General features: G+C 36.4%; 4 protein-coding genes across 6 annotated transcripts; 2 read left to right on the top strand and 2 right to left on the bottom strand.

Annotated features, from left to right (window-relative positions):
- The first annotated feature begins 836 nt into the window (after window positions 1-836).
- Window positions 837-3,788, top strand: LOC140799158 (E3 ubiquitin-protein ligase RZFP34). Of its 3 annotated transcripts, none has more exons than XM_073153322.1 (13): window positions 837-992; window positions 1,256-1,374; window positions 1,475-1,562; window positions 1,692-1,751; window positions 2,010-2,042; window positions 2,142-2,219; window positions 2,350-2,393; window positions 2,478-2,518; window positions 2,627-2,709; window positions 2,804-2,895; window positions 3,006-3,075; window positions 3,167-3,208; window positions 3,303-3,788. In XM_073153322.1, exons 2-13 carry the CDS (start codon window positions 1,349-1,351, stop codon window positions 3,435-3,437), a joined length of 792 nt encoding a protein of 263 aa, XP_073009423.1. In that variant the 5' UTR covers window positions 837-992; window positions 1,256-1,348; the 3' UTR covers window positions 3,438-3,788. The 3 variants fall into 3 exon arrangements, with proteins under 3 accessions (XP_073009423.1, XP_073009422.1, XP_073009424.1); XM_073153321.1 differs by having other exon boundaries at window positions 979-1,154; XM_073153323.1 differs by lacking the exon at window positions 837-992 and having other exon boundaries at window positions 1,214-1,374.
- Window positions 3,789-5,996: 2,208 nt separating this feature from the next.
- LOC140799340 (probable aquaporin TIP1-1) lies at window positions 5,997-7,267 on the top strand. Its single transcript, XM_073153642.1, has 2 exons — window positions 5,997-6,258; window positions 6,357-7,267. The coding sequence occupies exons 1-2, from the start codon at window positions 6,126-6,128 to the stop codon at window positions 6,974-6,976; spliced, it is 753 nt and encodes a 250-aa protein (XP_073009743.1). The 5' UTR covers window positions 5,997-6,125; the 3' UTR covers window positions 6,977-7,267.
- A 4,124-nt stretch (window positions 7,268-11,391) lies between these two features.
- LOC140798406 (ras-related protein RABC2a-like) lies at window positions 11,392-15,369 on the bottom strand. Its single transcript, XM_073152218.1, has 6 exons — window positions 15,089-15,369; window positions 14,816-14,884; window positions 14,308-14,373; window positions 13,779-13,900; window positions 12,553-12,681; window positions 11,392-11,745 (listed from the first exon to the last, which is right to left on the bottom strand). The coding sequence occupies exons 1-6, from the start codon at window positions 15,225-15,227 to the stop codon at window positions 11,641-11,643; spliced, it is 630 nt and encodes a 209-aa protein (XP_073008319.1). The 5' UTR covers window positions 15,228-15,369; the 3' UTR covers window positions 11,392-11,640.
- A 1,318-nt stretch (window positions 15,370-16,687) lies between these two features.
- On the bottom strand, window positions 16,688-21,011 carry LOC140798417 (ras-related protein RABC2a-like). The gene is made up of 6 exons (XM_073152231.1): window positions 20,426-21,011; window positions 20,142-20,210; window positions 19,257-19,322; window positions 18,605-18,726; window positions 17,360-17,488; window positions 16,688-17,175 (listed from the first exon to the last, which is right to left on the bottom strand). Exons 1-6 carry the CDS (start codon window positions 20,562-20,564, stop codon window positions 17,065-17,067), a joined length of 636 nt encoding a protein of 211 aa, XP_073008332.1. The 5' UTR covers window positions 20,565-21,011; the 3' UTR covers window positions 16,688-17,064.
- Window position 21,012: the final 1 nt, after the last annotated feature.

The raw sequence follows: 21,012 nt of genomic DNA, 5'->3' as shown, positions 1-21,012 counted from the left end.
GTGGAAAGTATAAAAATATATAATAGGATATCTAAGAAAGTATTTACGTCCGCGATCACCAAGACCTCATTAGAAAATATCTTTACCGAATCCAACCGTCTGGACTATGTCCAGATGCAGCCGATAAAAGCCTAATTTATTCACCGATAGTGGGCTCTTCGTCTACATGTATCCGACGTGTCCTGGCCCACCATCCCGATCCTAATCCTATCCGCCATCCTCCGAATAATCCCACAGGATTTGGCATCCCGTTCCCAAAATCCGTGGGCTAGTTGCCTAGTTGCCGATAGTTTTGGGGTTTTTGACCAAACTAGCCCTCCTCTATAATTTATTTACCAAAATATGTTACACACAAACTTAATAAAAAAATTTATTTTAGAACACCTTAATTTTCCTATCTTTCCTCAACCATCTTCGCTCATCTTCTTACTCTTCCTCTCTTCGACTCCGATTTGGTAATTAAAATCTCCAACTTAAGTATAATGAGTTGGTAAGAATAATAAAATAAAAAATAAAAAAGAAAGAGATAACAAAAGACATGAGTAATTTATATTTTTTTTTGTTTATACCATTCAGGTTAGTGTTAAATAAAAATTATAAAAAAAAGAAGTTGGGTTACAAAATTTAAATCACAAATAGATAAAATGTAGGTTATGAGTTATAAAATTTTTTATTAAAAAAAACAATAAACTGTTTGGACTCTATTTAGTATTAAATTTAGAAGTTTAGTCTATTTCAATAAATAAAACTTAGGAGAGGGTTAGTTTCGTCACACAAAAAGTTCGATAGTTTTGGCGTCTATTTAAGAGGCTAGCCGACGTCTTAGGTATAATTTTAATGAATAACGTGGCGCCATCCGTCCCCTTTTCCGGATAACTCCCCTGATTATTCGATCAACCTCGTATAAGAGATCGGGCAGCCGCGCACTACGCTTCGCCATCCGATAAGCATCGAGCGCTCCCGTAACCTTTCTGCTCTGCCCGGCCCGAGAAGTAAGTGCGTCGAGATTCGTGCTTGTGCGCGTGCATTTGCCTCCTTCCTCTAATCGCCCCTTTCTTCCCTCTGCCTCTCTCGGTAGACGTATCCGAATTGTTCTCCCTCATCTTCTCGTCGTTCATTGGCGACGAGAGGCGAGGACGGATGTAGACCGAGAGGTGAAGGGCGAAAAGGAGGGATTTTTCAGCATTTCAAGAGTTGGGTTCTTGTTTTCTGTTGGCATTTATCTGAATTTCGTTGTCCCATTTGGGATTTTCAGGATACTTAGAGAATTTGATACATTTTGGGGGATAAAGGAGTGCGTTCTGTCCCAATTTGTAATCTGGGAAGCGGTTGGACAACACAGAATAAGATGGATTTAGGATCTGGAAAATCTGGGTATTTATCGATTTCTTCTCCCAAGCTTAGTTATTCTTCATGCGTTTGGGACATTGGGTTGGTCTTAAATTAGTGCAAATATTTCTATTGGATCGCGTAGGTGCTCGCATTATAGAAGAGGATGCAAGATAAGGGCACCTTGCTGTGGTGAGATTTTTTATTGCAGGCATTGCCACAATGAAGCTAAAGTAAGATTTCTCGTCTTTTCCCTTCTTCTTCACCCATTATTTATATAATCATTAGTTAAAATTTCGAGTCCTTTTAGCAAAATATGGGGACAAAATCTCTTCTTTTTTTAAATCGATGGGTTTCTACAGAATTCCCTGGAAATTCACCTTCGAGATCGGCACGAGATTCCTCGCCATGAAATTAAAAAGGTTAGTTCATGATTCCTTATTATTTGTTCTACAATCATTCCACGTCCTATCCTTCTCAGCTTTTCTTTTGCTATTCGTTCAGTTGGCATACGAATACCTTTTATTTCCGGCATCAGAATAATTTGTTATCATAAAATGGATTACTTGTTTCCGATAAGGTTATCCAATGACTTTTTTATGCAACTTGTATCTGACAATAAATTCAAGCTGTCTTTACCTAATTCTCCTCTCTCTTTTTCTTTTCCTTTCTTCTGACAGGTTATCTGCACCCTTTGCAGCACAGAGCAGGATGTAAGTACTGGCATAGAAGTCACAATGGTTAATGTTATTGAATATTCTTGCACCTGTCATATTGGTGCTCATCTGTCTTTTTTATCTTTTAATCATCAGGTGCAACAGTACTGCTCAAACTGTGGGGTGTGCATGGCGAAATACTTCTGCGCCAAATGCAATTTCTTTGACAACGATGTAAGGCTACATGCTCTCTATTCTCTTTAGACGATTGTTGATTGTAGTTTTATCTATGATGCATATGAATTTACGAACATCTTTTTCATTCTTTTTATGTGCTTGACAAGCTTTTTTTATCTCACCTCAGCTGACAAAGAATCAATACCATTGTGATGGATGTGGGATTTGCAGGCAAGGATTACGTTATTACTTTGAATGCTTTCTGATTTTGTGTATGGATTGATGGAGTAACATTTTACCTTTCTTCTTAAACAGAACTGGTGGCCAGGAGAATTTCTTTCACTGCTTTAAATGTGGTAACTACTTTGTTTCTTGAGTGAAATTTCTGAAACTTTTATAATTTACTTCGGAAAATTAGTTTTCTAGAATTTGCACTGAATGTATCTTTTTTGTATCAAATTCAGGATGTTGCTATAGCAATTCATTGAAGCAGTCACACCACTGTGTTGAAAGAGCGATGCACCACAACTGCCCAGTCTGCTTTGAGGTGAAACTAGTTGAATTGATTCTTTCTTTTCTCAATCATTTGTATATGTTCATCTTGCATACTAAAATCCACTTCCCCTGCTGTGTTCCGTCAGTATCTATTTGATTCTACAAAGGATGTCAGTGTGCTGCCATGTGGACACACAATACATTTGGAATGCCTGAAGGAAATGAGAGGGCATTGCCAGTAAGTGATCAGAAAAATTAATGAATTTTGTTTCCTATGGAAAATCTTTGATACACAGGATTATTAATGGTATCTTTGTTCATAGGATCTCAATGCTTGTTGCTTCTCAGGTTCTCATGCCCTGTATGCTCAAGATCAGTTTGCGACATGTCTGCTGTGTGGCAAAAACTTGATGAGGAGGTACTTTCTTAAATTGCCAATGTATAATCTGGTCACTGAATAGTAAATATTCATATAGAGAGATGATTAATTTTTCTCCAACTAAATCCAGGTCGCGGCAATACCCATGCCTGAAATATACCAGAACAAGATGGTAAGAAAATTCAAATTCATTGAGTATCTTCTATTGTTGTGAAACACTACACTGGTGAGAAGTGGCTTCTTAGATTTGCAATCTTGTTGTCCAGGTTTGGATTCTTTGCAATGATTGTGGAATGAGATCAAACATTCATTTCCATATACTGGCACATAAATGCCCTGGCTGCAGTTCTTACAATACTCGGCAGACGAGAAGTGGCCCTTCTGCATGCTCAAGGGTCTGAGAGAAGCAAATGGATCAGAAAGGTTTGCTTTATATGTGACTATTTCAAGAGTGAAACCATTGCTTCAGGAAAACCTTTTGCAGACCAGTTCATCAATTTGCGCCCGAGGGATTAGCTAATCTTAATCCATCGTGCCGAATTGCTGCACTTAACTTCGACTGGCGATGTCAGAGGTGTGGTTTTACATTTGCTTTTGTATTCACCACAAAAAATAATTCTCATCTCTCGATAGATTCAGTTCTTAAGTCATTATTGAGGTGTTTGTATCCATGCTCAATGAGCTTGTGCTTTGTAACTTAGTTGTCAAAAATAGGAAATGAACCACAGCCTTAGGGGCCTTTGGGTCTTGGATGCGTGGGCTTCTCATTTGAAGGTTTACAAGATTTGTAGCCCAACACTGTTAGAAAAAATCTTTGATGTCACTACTCACAAGGAGAAAAAGAGGAGAAAAATATCAACAAATTAATGGCGGTTGAGACAATAATAAGTGGCATGACCCCACCAGAAATATGACTCATGAATAGGACCACTGTTGCCAGCCGACCTTGGCGCCAGGCTGGAGATGTGCATCCGTGTCGGATGGGCCCCACGTTGCTGACACGTGAAACGTGTGGTCACATGGGCTCTTTTGCCCCTTTGCGGATAACGAATGATCATTGGCTTGCCGGTCACTTGGATTGAATTATGTAATAAACTACTATCCACCCCTTGTCTTGCCTGTGTTATTTTACTTATTAATATACGAGATATTATATTTTATTCTCTGTGGTTAGGTCTGAATTTATTTTAGTTCTCTATAATTATATATATATATATATTATTTTATTCCCTTATAGTTATATCTAAATCAAAATTTTATTTTTTAGTTAATAATACCAAAGGTCGAGTTTGTAGTTATATTCGTGTCATTTTACTCTTTTTTTTATATATAGTTACATTTAAATTTAAATAATTATTTTTATTATATTCCATAACACTAAACTTTAGATTCGAAAATATTTATTAGAGATAAAGTTATAGATGATTAGATAAATTTTTTAAGGCATTTAAAATGACAATTTTAGATGAAAAATATAAGAACTAATATCTTTTTCAGTCTATTTGGAATAAACTATTCATTCCCTTGTTTTGCATGTATTACTTTACTAATTAATATAATATCCATTGATGTGTAGTCATGTACATGTGACAAAAAAAATATAGGTCCTTTAAAACAAAACAAAAAAACCTACAAGAGATGGTGTGAAAATTAGAGCAAAATAACTCGAAGAGAATGGTATAATATATACACTGCATGCCCCAAAATTAAAGAAGGTACAATGTGGATAAGATCATATTCCTCAAATTGATCATGAGCAGCTTTAGCAAGATATATCAGATATAGATGGATAATGAGAGTCTGAAAGAGAGATAAAGACATATGATCTTGTCTATCCAGAGAGGACTACTTCTTAGTGACCCGGAGAGCTAGGGAGGTAATGGTACTTATGGAATTAGAATAATACATGAGGGGATGTAATTAAGCTTAATTTCTTTTTTTTTTTTCTCGTTACATGCTATGCTCATGTACGTTGAGTATGTTCATAGATCAAGATATTGAATAGGAAGTCAAACTACTGTTTGGTCTCGTTTTTATTTTCATAGGGCCCTCGTGACTCACAAGTACTCCATCGGATAAGATCACCAGTGTGTGTGCTTATCCCAAATACTGTAGACTTGATTTGCTAGATCTCTTGGATCGATACAGGAATTTGCATGCAGTTTAAATGAGATCGAATTTAGTATTATTTTTTTTATTCATCGATCATAAAATATATATAGGAATTAATTAACTCAAAGCTACGTACAACTACCATATAAATGAGTGGATTTAGTAGGCCCATGCATGCATGAGCGTTACTAAATAATCCATGTGCTATGGCACATGTCACAACCGTCTTCTATTATCATGGCGATTTCAAGGAATTTGTACATTAGATTACTCTTCTTAATTTTCTCTGCCAACTTTGTACATGTCCATGCTAATCTCCTGTGCATATATGTTGTTAACCCTTAACCTATGACAGTAACTACTAGCTTAATTTCTACAATTACGATTGATCGTTTCTTTATTAATTATTACGATACGAAGAATAATGAGGAAGCATATGCAGATGGGAATCATAAACTAACTAATGTGGTAGAATATTTTAGAAAAGTATAAAAGAACAAGGCATGGATATGGACAACGAGTTGTCACACATTATAATAGTAATTAGGGGCTAAGAAGACTTGAGAATTGATATAATCCATGCATCGAGGCTTCGAGAAAATAGGGAGGCAGAATATTAGATTCCATCTCAATAATCCAAAACAGCCAACACCTTTAGTATCATACGTGTCGGATTCTAGTGGACCCAAACGCTGAGAGTAACATACGTTGCAGCACCAATAGGCGGTCCTTCCTAATCCACAATTCCAGTCGGGACGGCCCACGTGGCGGGACGACAGCAATTTGGCGGAGGATGCTGAGCTGTCAATAGAACTTGCTACTGGCTACTCCCGGTCGCCCATTGCCTTCTCCCACCTCTGCGTTGGTATAAATACAAGTCCCTCTAACTCTCCAGTGATCAGAACTAGTTGCTCTTCTCCTCCTCCTCCTCATTTTTCCCTCTTCTTTGGAACCAAAGAGAGAAGAAAGAGATCAAAATGCCGATTGCTCGCATCGCCATCGGAACTCGGGAGGAGGCGACTCACCCGAGCGCCTTAAAGGCGGCTCTCGCCGAGTTCATCTCCACCCTCATCTTTGTCTTCGCGGGCCAAGGTTCCGGGATGGCCTTCAGTAAGTCCTCACTCTTTAGATACCAAAACTGGAGGTGTATAGCTTCAATATATGCGAAATTTCTCTTTGAGTACTTACACCGAACGCCTCGTGTGCAGGCAAGCTGACTAGCGGCGGCGCCACGACGCCTGCCGGGCTCATCGCGGCAGCTCTGGCTCACGCCTTCGGCCTATTCGTCGCCGTATCCGTCGGCGCCAACATCTCCGGTGGCCACGTCAACCCTGCCGTCACCTTCGGCGCCTTCGTGGGCGGCAACATCACCCTCCTCCGCGGCATCCTCTACTGGATCGCCCAGCTCCTCGGCTCAGTAGTCGCCTGCCTCCTCCTCCGCTTCTCCACCGGCGGGCTCGCCACCGGCACCTTCACCCTCTCCGGCGTCAGCGTCTGGGAAGCCCTCGTGCTCGAGATCGTGATGACCTTCGGGTTGGTGTACACCGTCTACGCCACCGCCGTCGACCCCAAGAAGGGTAGCCTGGGCACGATCGCCCCGATCGCGATCGGTTTCATCGTGGGAGCGAACATTCTGGTAGGTGGAGCATTCTCCGGAGCATCCATGAACCCGGCCGTGTCTTTCGGACCAGCGTTGGTGAGCTGGTCGTGGACCTACCAATGGGTGTACTGGGTTGGCCCACTCATCGGTGGGGCCCTCGCCGGTATCGTCTATGAGATCTTCTTCATCTCCCACTCCCATGAGCAGCTCCCTACCACCGACTACTAAAAGAGATCGATCTCTACTCTCTACTCTCTACTTAAGAGTAGTTGGTGTTAATTAATGGCGGCCTGCCTTCATGTGGATTTGGTTCTTTCTTGCAAATGCTTCTGCTTCTCATGTGTCTGTTAATTATTCCAGTCGACTCTGTTCTATCTTTTTGGGTGTCCATCTCCCATCATCGTCGTCGTCGTCGTCGTCGTCATCATCTTGTGGTGGGGTTGGTCGGGTCTCTTCTCATAAAAGTTGAGTTGTTTAATCTATTGCTTGGAAATTATTATCATCTTTCATCATTAATAATTCTCTCTCTCTCTCTCTCTCTCTCTCTCTCTCTCTCTCTAGATATCTACCTGCTAGTGGTGAAATCTCACCTTGAGCAGTTTGAATCCGAACAAAGTAGAAGATATTGAGATCTCTCTCAATTTTGGTCTCGTCTCCTTCTTGATAATATTTGATGAGTTGGTAAAAAAAAAAAAAATTGATGAACGGTTGTAGTTAATTGTTTGTGTCATATTAACTGTCACGTGTCATATCGATCAACGTTTCTCGGGACAACTTTTTGTCACGAAAAGAGTACTAGAGCAGAGAATCTTCTTTACCCTTGGTCAGGACAAGATAATAAGGATGTGATCGTAAGTTAAAGGAAAAAAAAAAGAGAGGAGGAACTAAATTATGAATGTGGTAACTTTCAATTCTCTTGAAAGCGTCATTTGAAAGCTCCCACAGGCTATATGTACTAAAATGTGATAGCAAGGAAAAATTAATCAATGCTAATCTCGCTTACACTACTTTTATTGGTGAATCCTGTAATGTTTTCTATGTGTGTGTATGTGTTTATATATTATGTATATATATTATATATACTTGTAATTTAGAGGATACCAGAGAAAGCTAGCACTAATTCACAAACTCATAAAAACAAGAGGATAACTTTAATTTAAGGCTATCCTACTAGGGTCCATCCATTCTCATTGAAAGAAGAAGTTGGAATAGACATGCCCCTTCTTTATGTACATATCTTTCATGTGCTATTTACCAATAACATTCGCAATGAAAAAGGAAGAAGTAAGCTTGTTGATATATATATATATATATGCAAACGAAACTCTTTTATCTTTTTCATCTCTTTTATAAAGCTTGCACTTATTAAGGAATAGATAAGAGTCATAGAGAGGTTAGAGGTAATAGATTAGGAGGGAGGTTGACAGAAGAGTAATAATATTATATAAATATTGCGACTAATTTACTCCACTTTAAATACGTACGACTGTATTAGTCTACTCACCTTCCTAAGCTAGTTTAGTCTTTGCTTAACACGAAAATTAGAAAACTAATGCGTTGGTTAGGAGAGGTTTATTTAGTAGCAAACCTATCCAATAGCCACGTCATATTGATCAAATAATTGACTTATATATTGCAGAACAGATTGGATAAACTAATCAATATATATATATATATATATATATATATATGATGAGCTCTATATAAGCAAAGGAGGTGGGACCACCGGGCGGTGAGGATATGTAGGTGTCCACCGTCCAAACAATGGCAACAGGATAAAAGGTCGGCTCTTTTATAATATATGTAAACGATATATGTCTACTGGTCTCTTGTCCTATTGGGATCATAGAAATTGGAAGTTTGAGTATTACTCTAGTAAAAATGATAAGTAAATAATTATTAAAAACTTCCTATATATATTTATGTTTTAATTCCTATTATCATTACCATTTTATCCTATAGATCAGATATTAGTTTTTTCTTTTTTTTAATAATTAAGACGAGCTGAAAACTCAACTAGAATCTGTCCCATTTATCTTGAGATTCATTGAATTGAACGGTGATCCGCTAGCTAGTAGCATTTTAAATTATTCTACAAAACTTTCAATATTTGTAAAAAGGGTGGGAAAATAAAAGAATTTTTTTTTCACAAATCACACCTTATATTTTATTTATTTTATGTGATTATAATTTTTATTTAATACTCTGAATTAATTTAGACGGTACTAAAAAATAAATATTTTATTATAATATACAAAATAATTTATAAATATCTAAATTAATTTAGTCTTCTTTATTTTTTTTCTCCCTTAAGAAGAAGAAGAAAATAAAAAAAATACGAAGATGGGAGAAAATATGAGAAAAGGTGACGGTAGTGACGATAGAGAAAATAATAGAGAAATATAAAAAAATAAAAGGGAATGGTGTAGATAGTTTAGTAATTTTATCGATATTAGTTAGTTAAAATAATATTAAAATATTAAATAAGAATTATAAAGGAAAAAATAAGTTTAATTATAAAATTTTAAAAAAAAAGTGTGAATTATAAAATAAGTAAAAAGGTAAGATGTAAAATATTAAAAAAAATAAAAAATAAACAGGATGAGAGAGAGAGAGAGAGAGAGAGAGAGAGAAGGGGGGTTGGGACCCGTGGTCGGTGACGAAATTGATTGGCATAAGTCCAAAACGAGGCTCATATAAATATAATAATATAATGCCACGAGTCCCTTTTCTTTTTGTAATTGCTAAGGGCCACGTGAATCCGTACACTATCTTATGCCAGCCTTTCTGTCGACTTTTTTGACTGCCCCTGCCCTATCTAATTAATTTTTAATTTTCTTTTACACTTTTTAAACACAAAATTGCTGAGCCAATTCTAATTATTTTTAATTTATAAATAGCTAACTGAATTATTAATTTATATAAAAATTCACAGTTCTGAATAAGAAATTTCGAAATTAGCTCATTGGATATATCAGGGCCTTAATAGTTCTCACGACACATCTATGAAATTGAGGAATAAACTCTTCTTAATTATCCTCCATGGTTAGTAATTATACTAGCTAATTTATCTCATTAAAACACGGATAACTTTAGGCCAATAGAAAATTCATACTTTTTTTTTTATTTTTTGGTGTGCTTCCAACTGAAATTATTTTCTTAAAAAATGAGAATTTAATGGTTCCACTAAGTAAACTCATACAATATTAACCCATTTAAATAATTTTATTAATAGAGATTATAAAGCAACTTAACGAAAAGTGCAGGGAGATGCAATGGGTACAAAATAAAATTTATATTATAAAGTGATTCTAGTCTAAAGTACACTTGAAATATATTTAACCCACCCCTTCTTATTCACTTGGGATTCCTTCGTCTCTTTGTAAGCATCTTTAACCGAAATTTATTGCTCACCATTTTGTTAGCTTTTCATGAACAAAAAGGAATTTGTTTAGAATAAGCCCCACTTTTGAACTATTCGGAGTAGGTTCATTTGAATACAAAAGTTAAAAAGTAATCTTTTTATTTTGCAAGAACGTCTAATAAAGAATCCACACGAATATAACATAATAAACTGGTTAGGTGCAATAGGATATAGTTATATCTTATCATTAAATAAAACTAGGATTTATATATATAAGAAATCGATTTGGCAGTGAGATTATATAAGTATGGGACAGGAAAATAAATGTGACAGGTGAATGATCCATCTGGGAATTATATAAGCATGCTTCGGTTGTTGGGGTCCAATGGGAAGTGGAATCTCGGGTGGCATCATTTGATTATGCCGGTGACCATAAAAATATATGCTGGCCTTTGGGTGAGCTGGAGTGGTCCAATTTGGGACCAAATCATGCATACAACTTGAATACAAGTTTCAATCAAGAAATGTGCATCATTAGTAGTCAAACAAACAATTGCCCTGAGCTGAGTTGGTAATTGTACTACTTGTTGAGATATTGGGGTCCAAATTATGGCAGACTAGTAAACTTTCTACTACTATCTGTGGATGTTTATAGTTAAGTCTTGTGCAACTCTGGAGATTCTTTTCTATGGGCTTTATCCATCTTTATTTTTTATGCAATTAACTTGGATGCAACGTATCATTAAGTGCTGTTTCTTTTAATGATAAGTATCCGGAGATCCCTTTATTAGTAAAGGCAAATGGTCGATTGCATACATAGAGGTGGAAATAGAAATACAATGGAAGGACAGACAGCAGGTTAGAATCCAAAGGTTTCACTCGGTTATGCCATCGTTGTCTCCAATAGACAGTTCCCAATTGGCTAGCTAGTCTAATCTCATGATTAGCTTCCCTTAATTTCCTACAGTATGGTTATCTGGCAATCCATGATGCTTCTTTGTGTATCAGCTAACAGAATCCAACAAGTTTCAGGATAATAATATGTGATTTGATTCTTTGTTATCGATATTATCGATAAGAGCTTGTACTGATGTTAGTGTTGCTAGAACAATTCGACATCAAGACAAAAGAAAACCGTCAGAATCTTTACTAGGGTGTGTGAACTGCCACCCTTCTGGAACTTTTCTTTTTCTCTAGAATGCACCATTCTGAATCACTTCTTACTTACGATTAGAAGAGAAGATGAGATATTTCCTTCAATGAGTGATACACAAACATGAAAAGGAAATCACAGCCGAGCAAATGTGATTATTGGTATAGAGTAGAGTTTTCTTCCTTCAGTCTTAAAAGCCATCACTAAAAGATTGATACAAACAGCAGGGACAGGAATGTGTAGACAAATACGGCTCACTTACATTTGAACGGCAGAGCGAGATACTAGTGATCTCATTGTATATCAGAATAAAATTCTTGCTCCAGGAGATTCTGAACTGGTCAAAATATTAGGTAATAACAATGAGTTGAAAACTCATGCGCAGCATGCTCCACTAGGGCTTGCATGATATTCCTGTTTCGGATTCAAATTGTCCTCCTTAACTGAAGCTTCCTTCGTGGAACTTTGAACCTCCTGAATCTGTACAGGAACATAGAAGAAAATTAATAGCTGTGACTGAGAATCACAATACTATGACGGAAGACTTTCACCATCATAAGGCAACATTATGAGTGTTATACATTTGAGAATTCAGAAGAATTTAAAATTAAATAAATAAATAAATTTTAAATCACATTCAATGCGAAAGTTTAATAGCTTAGTGGAACGTTCACATTACTGCCATATTTTAGATACCATAGGCTGAATTAACAGGGAAGCTACAAGAGTTTTAGAGGATTTTAAAGTCCTCTAAACATTATGAATAACCCTATTAACTTCTGGAATATACATAACAGTGTGAATCGAAACCACAAAGCATTTGTTATTTCTCTTTCTTCTGATTTTTTTCCTCTTTTTCTATATTCTATTTTGATCAAATCAGGGGAGTTTTATTTTTAAAGAGAAGTGTCATAGGACTATGTTAAATGACAATATAAGAATGATGTTATCTTAGAGAAAAGATAAGTAAATAAGCATATACAAAGGATGCCTATTTTTTTTTGAGGTAACTATGCTTTGGCGTGTCTCATAGGTCAAGCTTCCTCATCCCGTAGTTTATTTACTACTGTTATGCAATATCTATTCTTTGTTTTCCATAACACAAAAAGTAGATTTATTAAGTTACCTAAATATTATATGCTGAATTTCAGAAATAAAATCAACAGTGTGATTATCTAATTAAGAGATAAAACTTCAATTAGAACCGGACCTATTTACGACATTAAAAGCTCAACATGAATCTTGAGAAGCAACGATTTTCATCAAATATCACTCCTAATATGGTACCTTTAATGCAAGTTCTCCAAAACATCTCTCCACGTTAACTCCTGTTTTTGCACTACACTCAAGGAATAGGCATCCATACTTTTGTGCAAAGGCAGCTCCCTCTTCTATTGTCACTGCTCTTTCACTTTCCTGTCATCAGACAACAAAGGGTAAGACTTAGGTATTGTGCACGTTCTAAAGTCTCAAACTTATGAAAAGATATGCCCAGAAAGAAGACTTCTACTTGCTTTTACTACGTAATGACACCTCTGAAGTCCAATATGAAAACTTGTATATCTATCTATCTATCTATATATATGTATATATTCGGGACATTTAGATATGTGCTTTCCAAACTAGTTGTAAATTCCCAAATGGAATTCTCTGGGACTTCAAAAGTTCATAAAGAGATCTCAGGCCAGCAGTTAATTGAAGTTCATTGAATATGTCATTTACCCAGGGGACTTCTAAATGTATGACTACAAAATAATAATGAATATCTAATAAAGAATGCACTTGAAATCAGGTGTTCTAAAATGTCTGAGCAGGAATAACATGCAAAAGGGCATTCAGATTGGTATGATCAAAAGAACTCATCCAACCAATGCTTCTTTCACAGGATGAATTACCATTTAGCATCAATTTAGCATATTAGCACTGGTTAAGGATATGTCGAAGCTGGAGTATGAGGTACAGATCCAAATCCAAGAAGGCATAAGATAGGAATTGTTTCCCTTCAATGTTTTTCAGTAACAACATTAGCTTTTTTGAGAGGTCATTTCATATGAAAAAACCTTTAGCAACTTTCATAACGTGATTAATGTCAGGGCTAGTATTCAGTTAGTTCGTACTCGTAGATTCATATAAAGATAAAACAAATAAAAAAAGCAAACTGAAGGAACATCATAAAAGTTCATGTGATAGGATGACCCAAGGCTTGAAAACTCCAGCTTTTTCTCCCTTTTCACCAAATATGAGGCCAAAGCTAGAAAAACAGATTTTTGATAGATAAATAGAAAACGAAAGATTATTGTAAATAATTTCCTCTCCTTTACTACATCTAAAGTCTTCAATTTTGACCTTACTAATTCTGCATACGTTGGACATGAAACGTGCTAATAGGCTTATACCAAGGTAAGATAGCTCCTCTTAGTTGGATCTGAAAAGCTATGGAAAATTTGAACTTGAAGAGTAAAATGATAGTAGTAATGATGCAAAAATTTAAGATTAAACAAAGTAGAAGTAACCTTGTCAACTTTATTCCCGACAAGCATTTTGATGCACTCCCGATTTGTGGAGTGTAATTCTACTTCCTTGATCCATACATCAGCCAAATTGGTAAAAGTTTCTCTCCTTGTCACATCATAAACTGACAACAGAAAATAAAAGAATAATCTTTTTCCAGTTTCCGTTGTTCTAATGTATAGCTTATTGCATGGTTAGCATCAACCAATCAAAAAATGGGGAACGACAATCTTCCAAGCATGGCCTTAAAAGTAGCAAATTTCCATTTAATCCTCTCAACAAGTAATAATGCACTGTAAGTTATGGAAAACTTTTAAACCACCAAAAAGAGGTGCTGCAATGAAATTCATAAGGCTTGAATTTGCTATATTCATACTGTACACTGTCCGCACATAGATAGTTTCTTAAAACTAGAAAACTGTGATGGCCTTACAAATTATAGAAGTCCTCAAAAAATGACAAATTGAATAAGATATAACTTTGGTATTTGTGTGACCTTGTTTACCATCTACTTGTAATTAACTGCCTTACCTAGAATGATTCCTTGAGCACCTCTGTAGTGAGAAGCAGTTAGTGACCTAAATCTCTCCTGACCAGCTGCAAGAATTTATGAGTTCAGTTAGGAATAAAAATCAAAATCAACTTGGCGCATGCCTCTTGTAGAATATTACAAATGACATGCCAATTTTCCTCCAAGAATTGCTCGAAAGGAAACGTTGCTGATGTACAAATTGCTCTCTGGAAATTATAAGACACAACTTCGTTCACTCTTAAGCTGAGTCAATGACTTGGAATCATAAGTCAGGACTCAGAGGTGTGAGATAATATTGATTGCATCCTCACTTTTCCTAAAGATATGTCTCGCGTTGAGATTAACCATTTTCCACAGGGTTTTCAGAACGATATTTTAATACAAATAGTAGTCAATATTCGTGTAAATAAAAGTCAATGGAGCATGCCTGTAACAAATTGTCGCAAGGTAAATCGGGAATATAAATGCACGAAAGCCTACCTTCCATATATTAATTTCACAACTTACCAGTGTCCCAGATGGTTAGCTTAATTTTCATTCCACCAATTGTAAGATGCTTGATTTCAAAATCCGCTCCTAGCAACGAATTCAAGGAAAAAACGTATTATAAGTGAAATTTCGAGACAATGAAAGACCAGAAGTAGGTTTAAACTGATGTTGTAGAACATCTTCTACTCCTGATACTCCCCGTAACAAGAAATAAGAATTCCTAACCAAAAAACAAACGCATGAATCACAACCAAATCAGAGATCCAGCAATCAGAGGGAGATATTACAGACCAATAGTGGGAGAGCGATCTTCGACAAATTTGGAGATGAAACTAACGAGAAGGCTACTCTTCCCCACTCCGGAGTCCCCGATCAACATTATCTTGAACGCGTAGTCGTAATCACCCCCAGATCCCGAAGACGAACCCATCGATCCCTACTACGTACCACCAAACTCTCTCTTCCTAGCTACTTCCTCGTTCTGGATCTCGATCTCGATCTCTCCGCAGGGCAAAGCAATGGCAATGAGGAAGTGGAGCATCTGGCACTTCCATGATAAGGGATTTGAAGGTGGAGAGGGAATAAGGGATCCGCCGACAGTGAAAATGGAATGGAATGGATCGACGATGCGTTGCTTTTCCCGCCGCCCGCTTTATATCTCCAACGCCTTTTGTACCCTCCAAGCTTGAGCTATAACGGCAGCATGGGTTGTGGAAGTGGGACCCACGCTACATATAAGAAAAACAAAAGGCTAGAATTGAGATAAAATAAGTGGCCCTTTTGTAATTTAACTGTATGTATTAATTTTTATTAATCATTTCAAACTAAGTGAATATATTTTTTCTAAAACTAAATAAAATTAAAATATAAAAGACCCTAAAATTTCTAAATAAAGAAAAAATATTTTAATTTTTTGTTAGGTGATTAGTTGAGAAAAAAATGAATAAGTGCATGGATAAAAATGTGGGATGAGATATTATTTAGTCGTGATAGTTTGGATAATAGGTAAAATACAATTTATTGCCTTATTTCTAGTTTAATATAAATAGATTTTTAATTTTAGAGAAAGATATTCAACTATTATATTATCATATTATAATTATTTTAGAAGCATCAATATTCGTACACTATCGATGGAATTGAAATTTTGGAAGAGCATACCTCACGAATGGCTATAACAGCAGTCATTAACTTAATTTTTACCAATTAAATTCATTTAAAATCTTATCTTCAGCGAGTGCTTTCACAGATTCACGTAATTATTTTGGCAACCTTCTCAGTTTTGAACTGTGATCTGAAGGATTTGTTTCTGTTTGAAAAATTCAGCAAACTAATAAAGAAAACCCACATATAGGACTCCTCTAATTTGATCATTTCAATAGTAGTATGCATTGGAAAACGTCAGGGATCATCTTATATTATCATCTAAATGAATCTAAGGGATTTGTAGAGATATCAATATTGAATGGAAAAAGGTAGCTATACCAATAGGTTCAGGAAATTAAGGCCTCTCCTCTGGTCATCAATCCCAGCAGCAACTACTGAAGGGAATCCTATATGTGGATTTTCACAACCATCAATTACTTGCTTACAATCCAAAGGTTTGTCTTAATTATATACTATTGTTGTCTCCAATAGACAGTTCCCAATTGCTTAGCTAGTCTGATCTCATGATTAGCTTCTCTGAAAATATAAGATAATCCTACAAAAGGCTATACACACTTCTAGTATAGTGGGGGTGAGAAATCCATACAACATCCAGTAAAGGATTTCCTGCAGTAATAATATGTAAATTGCTTATTTGTTATTAATATGATCAATAAAAGCGTGTACTGATGTTACGGTTGCTATAACAATTCAGACATCAAGACAAAGAAAACTGTCAGAATCTTTACTAGGGTGTGAACTGCACCCTTCTGGAACTTTTCTTTTTCTCTAGAAAGCAACATTCTGAATCACTTCTTATTTACAACCAGAAATAAAGAGAGATATTCCCTTCAATGACACTGGTACAGAAACATGAAAATGAAACCACAACCGAGCAAATGTGATCATCGGTGTACAGTGTAGTTTTCTTCCTCCACACTAATAGCTTACACTAGAAGATTGATACAAGCAGCAGCGACAGGGATGTGTAGACAAATACAACTTACATTTTAACAGCAGAGCGAGATGGATGCCATGATCTCATTGTATACCACAATGAACTTCTTGCTCAGGAGATTCTGAACTGGTCAAATATTAGGTCAGAACCATTAGTTGAGAACTCACAAGCAACATCCTCCACCAGGGCTTGCATGACTTTCCTGTTTCTGCTTCAAACTGTTCCTCTTAACAACTGAAGAACCTTCCTCCATGAGACTTGGAACCTCAAGAATCTGTAATGAAACATGGAAGAAAAATAAATCGACTGAGAACCAAATGCCATGACAGAAGATTCCACATCATGATATAACTAAGAGAAAAAACTACCGGTTAGAACCAGATCTATATACAATATTAAAGCTTAACAAGAATCAGGAGAAGTGATGATTATCATCAAATATCATTCATAATATGTACCTTTAATGCAAGTTCCTCAAAACATTTCTCCACATTAGCTCGTGTTTTCGCACTACACTCAAGGAACAGACTTCCACATTTTTGTGCAAAGGCAATTCCCTCTTCTCTTGTCACTGCTCTTTCATTTTCCTGTCATCAGACAGAGAAAAGTACGACGTAAGTATTGTGCATAATCTAAAGTCTAAATTTATGACAGAATGAAACATTTTTACTTGCTTTTAGTGCATAATGACACATCTGAAATACAATATGAATATTGCCATATCTCCAGGGCACTTAGATATGTATTTTACAAATTAACTGCTTGCAAATGGAGTAATCTGGGACTTCATAAGTTCATTAATTCATTGGATATTTATCATTTATCCAGGAGACTTTTAAATGTAAAACTTCAAATAATAACAAATATCTAATAAATAATGCACTTAAAATCAGGTGTGCTAAAAAGCCTGAGCATGAATAACACGCAAAAGGATGTCCAGATTGGCATGATCAAAAGAACTCATTCAACCGATGGTTCTTTGTCCGGCTAAATTACCATTCATAGGGTTACAGAACAAAAGTGAGGAGATATTTTGCATCTATTAGCAGCTTAGCATTGAATAAGGATAGGTAGAAGCTTGAGTTTGAGGTTCAGATCCAAATCTGAGAAGGCATAAGATGTGGATTGTTCCCTTCAATGTTTTTGAGTAACAAGATTAGCTCCTTTGAGAGGTAACTTAATATAAAAAAAACTTTAGCAACTTCATAATGCGACTCCTGACAATAAAATGGCAATTCTAGTATTCAGTTAGTGGTACTTATGGGTTATGTAAAGATAGAGAACAACTAAAGAAACCAAACTGAGGGAACATCATAATTCACGGAACAGAACTATGGGATAAGCATTGAATCAAGCCATGGATTTGATAAACTCTTTACTGCATAGGCAATCTAATGAAGCTTCAGATGAACCAAGGCTTGAGAACTCCAGCTTTTTGTGCTTTCTAACCAAATATGTGGCCAAGAGGCCCAAGGCTAGAACATCAGAATTTTTATAGATAAATAGAAAACGATAAAATGTTGTACAATTTCCTCTCTCCTCAATTGTATCTAAAGTCTCCAATTTTGACCTCGCTAATTCTGCATATGTAAGGCATGACACATTTAATAGGTTTATACCATCATAAGACACCTCCGTTTTTTGGGATCTGAACGTCTATAGAAAACTTGTCAAAATTTAAGATTAAACAAAGTCGAAGTTACCTTGTCAACTTTATTCCCGACAAGCATTTTGATGCAGTCCTGATTTGTGGAGTATAATCCCACTTCCTTGGCCCATACATCAGCCAAATTGGTAAAAGTTTCTCGTCTTGTCACATCATAAACTGACAACAGAAAACAAAAGAATCAACTCTTTCCACTATTCTAGTTTATAGCTTATAGCATCAACCCATCAAAAAATGGGGAACAACATGTGGAGGTGTCCTTGGGAGCTCCTAATCTAAGCATTTGCATAGTATCACCACTATAGCAACTTGCTTCAATATTGGTTTTGAATATTTAGCCTTAATAGTAGCTGACTTCCATTTAATTCTCCGCCTAAGTCATGTAATAATGGATAAAAGTTTGCAAGTGGTAAAAGCTTAATTTCAACCACCAAAGGAAGTGCTATAATGAAATTCATAAGGGATGAATTTGTGTACTCATAAAAATCTGTTTAGGGGAATCATCATCATCATACTTTCGAATGTGATAGTTCTACAAAACATGTAAATATTCCTCAAGAGATTGAGGTGATCTACAAGACATATGGTACATGAAAATGGAATTGCAAGTAGCATAACATATTGATAGCAAATAAACTAGAAGTTACTTCTCTGCGCAACTGAAAGCAGCTTGCAGATAACTGTGTTACCTAGAATGATTCCTTGAGCACCTCTATAGTAAGAAGTAGTCAGTGTCCTAAATCTCTCCTGACCAGCTGCAAACATTTATGAGTTCAGTTAGGATTAGAGATCAAAATCAACTTAGTGCATGCCTTGTAGAAATATCAAAAGTGACATGTCAAACTTCACCAAAATATTGCTCGAAAGGAACCCTTTCTAATGTACAAATTGTTCTCTGGAAATAACAAGACATAACTTCATTCACTCTTAAGCTGACTGACTGACTTGGAACCAAAAGATACACATATTACATCAATATCTGATGACTCCAAAAGTTGATTCTACACCATCAAATCTTGTTAGGCTACTGCCAGCATTTTTCTTGCCCTGTTATTAGCCATAAGAATGCAAAGTTTTGCTGATTCTGCCTTTACAAAGAACTTGGCGTAAGTCAGGACTCAGAAGTTTGAAGCCATGCGGATAGGAATACACCTGTCAAACTGGAGATATTATAGAGAATGGACCTTGCCCTGATGATTTTAGGTTCTGAAAAAATTAGTAACTCGACGGAAAAATAAGGTTCGGGTTAATGGCTAGTGAACATGATAACTATATGAATTATGAAGTTAGGTTCGTGTATTTAGTAGTTAATACATCTAATGGTGGCATCTGACGTTGTGAAACTTGACAGGATAAATGCTACTAGAAATCAGCTGGAAGACATCCTTACTTTTTCTAAAGACATCTTTCACTGAGATCAATAATTTTCAGCATTATTTTTTATGCAAATAATAATCAATATTTGTGTAAATAAAAGTCAATGGTGCATGTCTCTAACAAATTGCCTAAGATAAGTTGAGAACATATATGCACGAAAACCTACATTCCAACTACATATATATTTCACAACTTACCCGTGTCCCAAATTGTCAGCTTAAGTTTCTTTCCACCAACTGTAAGATGCTTGATTTTAAAGTCCACTCCTGGAAACGATGTCAAGAAAAACGAGCAATAAGTAAAATTTTAAGCCTTTGAAAGACCAAAAGAACGACAGAAAGCAACAAACCATATAGCAACAAGATATCAAACATTTTCGTAAAAATAAACCTTTCACCTCCTTAAAAAAAACAAACACATGATCACAACCAAATAAGAGATCCAGCAAAGTAATCTAGCACATACGATACATATCGCATACCAATAGTGGGAGCGAGATCTTCGGTCTGATTCGATATGAAACTAACGAGAAGGCTACTCTTCCCCACTCCCGAGTCCCCGATCAACAGTATCTTGAACGAGTAACCGTACGCACTCCCAGATCCCGAAGACGAACCCATGGATCCCTACTTCGTACCACCAAACCCTATCTCTTCCTACTTCCTTGTTGTCGTCGATCTCTCCGTAAGAGAAAGCAATGGTAATGAGGAAGGGGAAGGGGAAAGTGGAGCATTTGCTGCTTCCTTTGTTGAGGTCGCACGAGGAAGCGTGAGTTGGATTGGGAAGTGGAAAGGGGTCAGCCGACAGCGAAAATGTAATGGATGATGCCTTGCTTTTCCTCCAGCGGACGCCTTTTAAAGTTTCTTGGCTTCGCTCACTTTATATCTCCAACGGCTTTTGTAGTCTCCCAGCTTAGGCTGTCACGGCGGTTTGGATTCTGGAAGCGGGACCCACGCTGCGGCGTGACGTCTGCGGCGTGCTACTACTGTAGACAAAGGCTAAAGCGACGGGATGAAGAAAATTATATTGGGGGTGTTGATTGAAAATCTAATGACAAAATATAAGCTA

The sequence above is a fragment of the Typha latifolia genome, chromosome 12 (assembly GCF_019914945.1).
Source record: "Typha latifolia isolate L0001 chromosome 12, TyphaL0001v2, whole genome shotgun sequence".
In the NCBI taxonomy this organism is placed as follows: Eukaryota; Viridiplantae; Streptophyta; class Magnoliopsida; order Poales; family Typhaceae; genus Typha; species Typha latifolia.
Note: the sequence above shows the minus strand (reverse complement) of the source record. Positions and strands in the feature narration are given on the sequence as shown.